The 9,254-nt window shown below is 41.7% G+C and overlaps 1 protein-coding gene across 1 annotated transcript in view; it reads left to right on the top strand.

Annotated features, from left to right (window-relative positions):
- The first annotated feature begins 579 nt into the window (after positions 1-579).
- MRPS9 (mitochondrial ribosomal protein S9) overlaps positions 580-9,254 on the top strand; it is a 34,206-nt gene continuing 25,531 nt past the window's right edge. Inside the window, exons 1-2 of the mRNA XM_069005297.1 lie at positions 580-660; positions 7,482-7,661. Coding sequence (XP_068861398.1) covers positions 595-660; positions 7,482-7,661 — 246 coding nt within the window. The 5' untranslated portion in view covers positions 580-594. The remainder of the gene's footprint in view (positions 661-7,481; positions 7,662-9,254) is intronic.

The following is a 9,254-nucleotide window of genomic DNA, read 5'->3' as shown; positions in this document are numbered from 1 at the left end:
AATTTATTCACAGAAAGGGTGATTAGACTTTGGAATGGGCTGTCCGCGGTGGTGTTGGAGTCACCGTGCCTAGGGGTGTTCAAGACCGGCTGATGCGGCACCGAGCACCATGGTCTCGCTGACACGGTGACTGCCACAGCCTGGACCCGATCATCTCAGAGGTCTTTCCAATATAGTTGATTCTGCCATTCCTTGATTTTTTTTCCATGGGAAAAAAAACCCCACAATCCAGTGCTAGGGTGAAACCTGCTTTTTGCTACAAATCTCCAGAGCAGCGCTGCTGCAGCAGACACGCTGCAAGTCCCAGCGCTGCGTACTCAAACAGGAGTCCTGCTTTCAGTGCGCTCCTTCCGAAGCAGGAGGCCGCCCCGGGGGTCTCCTGCTGACCTGGTGGCCACTGTGGCCGTAAGTCCAGGTATAACCCACGACTTTCCCGACGCGGCTGGATTTCAGGAACGCCGAGGCGCCGCTGAGCGCGAACCGGCACCGACCCCGAACCGCGGCCACGGGCCGAGCCGGCGGAGCAGCGCGCAGGCGCTGCCCTGGCCCCGCCCCCTGCCCCGCCCGCCAATGGGAGGGCGGAGCGCCGCGGTCATGGCGGCGGCCGTGGGGCGCGTGGGGCGGCTGTGCCGCCGGTGGGGTGCGGGGCCGCGCGCGCAGGTGAGAGCCAGGCGGGAGTGGGCGGGGTCGGGGGTTCGCGTCCCGCCGGGAATGGCCCCGCCGGGAATGGCCCCGCCGGGCATGGCCCCAAGGGGCGACACTGCCTGGGAGGCCCCGGTGTGGTGCTCACCCTGCTCCTGAGCCGGCGGGGCTGAGGCAGCCCTGCGTGGGGAGTGTCGGCGGCTGGCGCCGCGTTCAAGTCGCCCCTTTCGTGAGCTGCGTTTGTTTCCCTTGATGTGAAGCAGAAGAAGCCTGGTTAAGCCTAGAACTGACAGAGCGGTGTATAGGGCAAAGCCAGCGCAAAATATGGCCGTTTTTAGGTTGATAATTCTGAATGATAAAACACAAGAAGTTCCACCTCAACATGAGGAAGAACTTCTTTACGTTGATGCTGGCAGGGACTGGAGTCTCCTTCCCTGGAGATCTTCCAAACCCACCTGGACGCGTTCCTGTGCAACCTGCTCTAGGTGACAGTGCCTTGGCAGGGGGGTTGCACTGGATGATCTCCAGAGGTCTTTTCCAACCCTGACAATGCTGTGATTATGTGAATAGTGTTCGGTCAGCAGGTGAGTAGATCATGAATCATAGAATCACAGAAAGATTTGGGTTGGAAAGGACCTTAAAGATCATCTAGTTCCAACCCCCCTGCCATGGCCGGGGGCACATCCCACTAGACCAGGTTTCTCTGGGCAAGTCTCTGAATACCTGCAATGGAGAGAGAAATGTGCACCACAATTAAGGTAACTTCTGATTAAACAGAATAATTTCATTTTGAGAGGTAGGGGTGTTCATCTGATTGCCCTTTAATTAAGAAGCTTAGCTGCTGTCAGTATTGTTTGTGCTGTGATATTTGATATACACCTATGCAGATTTAATCAGTGACCAGCAAGTGGATAAAAAGGCCTGCTGGTAACACTTTCAAGTTACAAAGTAATTTAGGATAATAAGGGTTGAAGAACTGTTGGTGACTGAACTAAACCGAACCATGGGGTAACAGAAGAAAGATGCAGTAAGGAAATGAAATGTAATACCGGAAGGAGCAATTTGAGCTATTTATATTGGTTACATCTAGATTAACTTTACCCATTAGGGATAAAGACCTGGTGCCCATGTGGGTAGCTCTTTATGCAGCAGTCAGGAATACATGCTCTTAAGGTGTGCAAGGAATGACAAAGAGAAAAAAGGCTGAAAATATTCTAATACTTGATTTTATTCTCAGTTGGAATAGTTTGTGTTACTTCGGTTATCTTGTGTCAAAGGTATGTTTATGACAGTAACTTGGTTTTCCTGGCCAGGCACATCCTTGAGTTTTAGCTGAAAATGATTTGTATTGTAAATGACGGAATGTTCTCAAAGGAGGAGTCACAGAGGAAGGCAGGACTGGAAGGGGCCTTGAGGGATCATTTGTCTATTCCTCTCACCCCCAGAGATGGGATCAGTACCCAATCCTGTAGCTATATACAAATTGTCTAGCTGTCTGTGAACCAAAGGATATGAAGAGAACTAATGGGAGACAAGGCCCAGAAACCTTATAGACTCTTCTTTCCATTAGCTATTGTTAACCTGTGTAACTGAGAATGAGGTGAGAATGTTCAGGATGGTAAGCATTTATGTGAATACAAAAAGCAATTTGAGAAACTTGGAAGAAAATTCCCCTGAGGACCATTAAAAACAAGATACCGGCATGTCTGAACTGCGGATAGCTGGAAACTGGGCAAGTGTCCTGGGAAAATTATCACTACCTGTTTGTCCTGTCCTTGTGCCTCTGATACAGGCTGTGTTTGAGAACAGGGTATAACTTGATGTATCCATGTTCTGACCTGCCATAACAAATTTCTTACATCAAGCGCTTACCTGTCCTGACTGTTTGGAAATTTTTTTATGATGCTTGTCCTAAAAACCCCTTGCAGTAGATTAGTTCATTACTTCTTGTCTGTCTTAGTGGAGGAAAAAGTTTAATCTCTTAAGTTTAAAGTTTGTTGCACTGAGAGACAAAATGGGAGAGGAACTTTGTAATTCAGTTCCCTTAGCAGTGACTGAGCAACAGGTGTAGTTTCCTGTTCTTCCAATAAGCATATGGCAGAGATTTAGTGCTATTTATAAAGAAAAAAGGATTTATCTTAGGTACTATCTATCATTCACTCTGATGTGATTGAATAGATGTTCTCAGCAGAAGAGTTCAGAGTTCCTATTTAATTTGATTGGGTTGAGTACTTTGTCTAAATCACAGTGGTTGTTATAGGTACTGATATCAGAAAGAAATGATGGTACTTTGGTGACAGTCTTTCAGAACTACATACTTGAAATGTAAGAGAAGCCTTTTTTGCAGTTGTTAACTAAGCTACAATTGAAAAGCCTGTTAGTACTTGAAAACTTGGGCCTAAAAACAACCAGATCTAAATTCTATTCCCTGTTATACACATCTGACTTTTGCCATGTATCGATACATTTGGAGCTATCTTTTATTTCCCCACTGTAAGCAAAACTTAATATGTAGATTTGGTCAAACACGCACAGAAAGTAGGTTTTCTGAGCAGGTGAGATACAGTTCTATGGTTGCCTGCCAAGGGACTTAATTTTGAAAAAAAATTTTCTTCTGATTAAATACTTCGTGAAATCAGGTATAAAGAATAACATCAAATCACTTATGCATATTTGCTGACATCCTGTCATACTTTCTGATGTGTTTTGCAAAATGCTTCTGAGACATAAGTCTGATACTGGTTCACATAATTAGTCTGCAGGCCAAGTGAAATCTGAGATTATATCAGTGCTGTTTTAAGTAAATCTGTTAAAACACATTTTTGTGAAACAGCACACTAGAAATCCAAAACTCACTTATTGAGCAAAAAGCAGTTCTTTAGAAACTGGGATGGCTCTGAGCATCTATATTCTGTATAATTGCTGTGTAAAAAATGTTTTTTCTTGTGCAACAAGTGAACAGAGGACTGTCTTGCATGTCTCCTGGGTTCAGTAGCAGCAGCTGTGCCAGTAGCTGGAATATTGGACACTGGGCAGTTTTAGTCCTGCGTTCTGATGTGGTTATACAGCTCCAGTTCCACATCTCTTAGTGAAGTCCTATCCCAGAAATAACTTCTTAGTACAAATTTGTTTGTGTACTGCGTGATTTTTGAAAAGGAGGTGGTTGAAGTCTGCCAGATAAGAGCATGGAAGAATCATGAAAATGTTGCAACAGTGTGTGTGTTGTCATTTGGTGTTGTTTCCTGTCTCTGTAACTGTGTTATGTTGTAGAACGGACAACTTTTGGGCTTGAATTTAGATCTCCTGACTCCAATACACCTTTCCTCCCATTCCAAAAGTACAGGAAACTTGACTTCTCTGTTAGTTGATTTGGTTTGTATCTATAGAACTCCAGTGAAGCAAAATGAACAGGATGAGTAAACAGACAGTTCGAGTTACTTCTCTTCTTGGAAGAAAATAGGCCAGAGAAGTTGAAGTTGTCTGAAAATGCTAATTTTTTTTCTAAGGCAAATTTAACATAAGCTGATTTTCTGTAAGTTTATGGTCTCCCTGTAAAATCAGGATTTGCCAGTTTTAATTCTAGGTTGTTCAGAAAGGAATTGGGAAGGAAGGGTTAATCACAATGAGTTGTGTCCAGAAGTAAAGGCTTTCCCTTCTCCCAAGTTATGGTGGAAGAGCATATTATTACATGAGCATTTTTAATAATGTTAATAAGCATTACTATTATTTAAAAAACTGTGAGGCTGCTGTCTTCAGTAATGCTTTATGAAATATGTGAGAAGTGAATGCAAACCTCTGTGGTTTCCTCTACAAAGTAGAGGAGCATGCTTTCTTGTTTGACTGAAACGCCAGAAGCATTTAGCTGTGCTTTGCAGTTTCTGCCTGTGCCACCCATGAAATAGTGCACTTATCCCAGAAGAGGTACCCAATACAGTAGGTATTAATTTGCATAAGAGGCTGTTTTCTAATTATGAATAGTTTGTGTGTCCAGGGACTTTTGATTAGTGATGAATTGAAACTAGGGAAGAATATGAATAGCTTGAGGGAAGAAGGACAAAAATGAGAAAATTACAATAGAAATTGACAGGAATAAGATGAAAGGAATCTTTTTTAAAGTATTCTGTTTAAAGCATACCAGAGAGAAAGCTATTTTGGACCAAGTAATAAGGAGTCATATTTTCATTAACAGGAATTACAAATAATTAGTTACTATTAAGACAGGTTAGACAGAAGATGAATTGAATTCTGTCCTGAGGAGTGACTAGGAGAGAATAGGGAATATGTGGAGATACCTTTGCTTACCTCACTGCTTTATAAGGAAATCACCAGTGCCTTGCCTGTGGAAAATGTGTACATTTAAATTTTTGATTATTTTTCTTTTAATTCTGTGTATGTCAGTGTTTCCTCATGGGAAACATGAATATTAAAAAAGGAAAAGAAAAAGGAAGAGGCAAACTAGGATTAGCACTGCATGCAATATATATAAGCTGTGGAGAAAATGAAGCAGCAACAGGCTCTTCAGCACCAAATTCTACCTTTGACATGTTTTTAAATCTTCTAGCAGAGGTATGTGTTACTTTCCTGAGGATCATACCCTGAGGGGCAAATCTTTGTCAGGTAAAAGCATAGAGGGTTAGTCCTTTCTGACTCGTGATCTTATTCAAAGATTACTTTACCTTCTATAGCAAGCCTGATTGAGTTCATAGGACCTATCTTGCAGCCCAGGCATGGGCTATACAGAGGTTTAAGGCAGCATATTGTAGTCTTTATTTCAAGTTGAAATTTCAAGTGGAGTTGTTACATTTTGTATATTGAAGACTGACATAGGCATGGATGGGTAAATCGGTCATGAATAGCTTTACATATGTGCAGCAAATCTAATGAGTTGGATCAGTCCATCCTGGACGGCCAGATGTCCAAAATACCAACTGGGCTGTATGAAAGTACAAAGAAAAGCTGTGTTTCATTTCCTGTTAAAGTAGGACTTGACCATGTAATGCAGAACACCAAAAGCTTCTTGTCACAGGAGGAGTTCTTGTAAGCTGACGTTACTAACAGAAGGTATAAGTATGATCTGCTTTTGTGTTTGCCTTGTAAATACATTTATGTAATCTTGTTTTGATGAGACATGTTTATATTGTTGTAGTTATAACTGGGTTTTGAGATTAATGTTATATTTGTGTAACTTACAGGAAGGTAGCAAGTGTTTTATTTTTTTTTATATTAGCTGAACTCAGAAGGGTGAAATCTGTCAAAATGTTCACCATGTCTAAATTGTGCTTGGAAGAAGGCAATTCTCATGACTTGGAGAATATTGAATAATTTCAAATACTACCTTTGTTCTGTTCCTTGTAATCAGGAGCAGAACTAGTTCACATTGCTGCATGTGTTTGGTTTTTAATGTTTTGCTAAAGGTAGACTGAGGCTGCAGCTCCCAGAGCAGCAGGGAAAATTTAATAATTTGCTCAAGGAAATGAAGGTAAAGAAAGGACTCCCCCTCTACTTTATTCCTCCCATTTGTGTGTTTCAGCCACCTTCTTGTTCCAGCTTTGGCAATTCTCAAAGTGATCTCTGAACTGCTCAGACATACCAGCTTGGCTGAGAATTGCCCACTTGTTGAGATGAAGCAGAAGTTAGTGTTCTGCCACATGTAGGGAGCTGAGTTGGCTTGCAGAGTTGTTCTGTGCCAGAGCTGGCATAGGGCGAGTAAAGGGAGTGGAGGAAGGAATGCTGGCAGGGGTGGACTGTGAGATGGGCACTGTCTGCCTTGTGAAGCTGCACTGTCTGCTCACAAAGCCTAGCCGTGGCATGTTGAAGGGATGGGGGTAAAGTCTTTCAGGGTACTATGTGATGAACAAAACTTGGCATTTTTCTCAATCAGAAGTGATTCTTTTTCTGTCTTTGCTTTTCTGTCTCACATCGCTTTCTTTCTTGTGATTCCCTTCCTCCCCCCACCCACAGAAGACCACACAAATAATCAGTTCTCATTCAGTCTGTAGAATAATTAAGCTGCAGAGAACTTTAATACTAATGTTGGAGAGCCAAAATAGTGCATAATATTGGCACTAGGCCAGAACTGAGACATTGCAGCTCTGTCAGTGAAGCTCCTGTTGTCTGGCAGAGAGCATCACTGAAATTAGTCATCTTAACAACTGACTGTCTTGATGGAAGTAAGACCAAACCTGCGTGCCACAAAGATTGGAAGGTAACTGCCCCCTGAGTTATGACCTGAGCTGGTACAGTGCTCAGTAGTATTTGCTGCTGGACTACACTATTAGTTTTCTGCTTGGTCGACTTGAGACAGTGAAGTAGCTTAAGAAAACCATTTTGGCACACAAACAAGGAAGGAGCACTTCATAGCCTTTCCAGAGCCTTTAGCAGTATTTGGTCAGTGGCTTCTGAAAAGCCACTTGGTAGCTGCCCTGCATATTCTTACCATACTTTGTTGTGAGATGCCTTCTAGGTGAAGGCAAAACCTGCTTATTTGCTGATGGATTTTTGTTTTCTTTTATGATGAGATCTGTTGATCAGTGCTGTCCTTTGCTTTTGCTGGATGTTCCTGATATAGGATATACTATGTTTCTTTTCAACAAAAAAATCTAAATTAATTGTAATGTGTGAAAATGTGAAGCTTTTAGAATGTGTTTATCGACATTAAACCATTGGAAGAAAATGGTTTAATGAGTAATAATGCTTTTCCTGACTTACTCCTGTAAATGTGTTGAATCTTGTTATGGGTATGAATAGCTTGCTATACTATTCATGTATTCATTTTATTTAGAGCTCACTATTCCAGAAGTGTAAAATCTCTCACTTTATTTTCTTTTTTTTTTTATTAGACGTTAAGGCTGATCTGTGCCACTACAGCAGTGCAGAGGAAAAATGTAGGAGCCTCAGGACCTGAAAAGTACACAGAGGCATTTATTAAAAAACAGATTGAAGAGTTCAACCTAGGAAAGAGACATTTAGCCAACATGATGGGAGAAGATCCAGAAACTTTTACCCAAGAGGATATTGATGTAAGTACAGTTGCTCTGTTGGAGAAGTAATTTACTGTAGAGTTTCAGATATTGAAAGCACTTTACTTCAGCATGAGCCCCTCAGCTCTCTGTGAATTTTAATCAAACTGTCAGAATAAGGAAGAATGCTACTATGCATTGCAAACATTGCAACTGTGACTGTGAATAGAGATTCTACCTCTGCTACCATGTGAGGTCAGACATCACAGTATAGAGCTGTATGCTATATCTTGCTAAAGCACAGTAGGTTCTTTTTAAAAGTACTAATGGATAATCCCCTTGATCTGAGGTTGTAAGAGGCACTGTAATGGTTTATGTAGCATTTCAAAATGTTTACTCACAATTTGACCTGCTGTGTATATTTAGGGTTTTCTTGTGTGATGCTGTAGTTGCTGGCAATGGATATTAAATTTTATAGGATATTTTATAACCAATGCTGTGGATTAGCTTGAGAATTTAATGTGGATGTGATTTTAAGCTCATATCAGTATCTACAAACATATTGTTTTACTGTCATTCCCTCTCATGACTGGCAGACGGGTGGCCTCCTCTTTCTCTGTCATTTAGGCTCATATAAAGATAAGCTCGATTTCACTCAGAAAAATGTTTTGTTGATGGATTTTTCTTTTTTTTTTTACATCTCACCTGGCCTTCACTTCTGTCATTTCTGTCTTATTTTATTGTACATCAGAGGTAGGAAGGAGAAATGTCATTAGGTGATGTTCACTCTTAGGTGAAGTCTCATGACTGAAGTTTTCTTTGCACAACAGCAACACTACTGCTATAGCCAAGGCAGCCCAGTGTGCCAGCAGGGCCCTTAGGACAGAGGAAGTGATGTGGTAAGCACAAAGCAAGAGGTGTCCATGGTTTAGTGTTTTTCAGAGCAAGATTTGTTTGTTGCCTCTCTCAGTGGCAAAATTCCATCTGCATGGCTGTGTCCATTGGAATGGTCTTGACAGTGTGCTTACACCAAGAAATAATCTGTAGGTTGTGGTACAGGCTGATTTCAAACATGTTTGACAGGCTTCAAAACTAAGTTCTGAAAACAGGCAGCAAGGTAGAGAGATCCAGAGTAATGGCCTGTTGAGAAAAAGGCTGAAATGAGACTTGAGTTTTATCAGGTGTCAGAAAATCCATAAAGGCAGCTTGAGTTCAGGTAGGAAATCAAGCTTTGTGAGTACAAAGCTATGCACTGTTACTGCATCTACTTTCCTGCATAGAGATGTGGGTATCACTCTGCCCTTCTACAGACAAGTGCCAGTGCAGAGACCCTGCCAGTCTCAGTGTAAGTAGGTAAAGTCGACAGTAAAAGTGTTCATTGAGGTCAGCAGTAATACCAGGCTCTTTCTTTACATTGGCTATTTTATTTCTCTGCAAACTACAACATTTCCTTCTCATGTATTTTCCAGGGGTTTTTTTTCTTACCTTTAATGATCTTTATTTTTTTGAGTTACTTTCTTGTAAAGCAAGCATGCACCAATCTACCACCAGAATATGTCCCATGTTAATACAGTACAATGATGATGCTGATGGTTCAGTTTGCCTGAAAGGTTAATGGTAGGAGAATGCATTAATCTGTAGTCTGGCTTCCTT

This window comes from Aphelocoma coerulescens, chromosome 1 (genome assembly GCF_041296385.1).
Source record: "Aphelocoma coerulescens isolate FSJ_1873_10779 chromosome 1, UR_Acoe_1.0, whole genome shotgun sequence".
In the NCBI taxonomy this organism is placed as follows: domain Eukaryota; kingdom Metazoa; phylum Chordata; class Aves; order Passeriformes; family Corvidae; genus Aphelocoma; species Aphelocoma coerulescens.
Note: the sequence above shows the minus strand (reverse complement) of the source record. Positions and strands in the feature narration are given on the sequence as shown.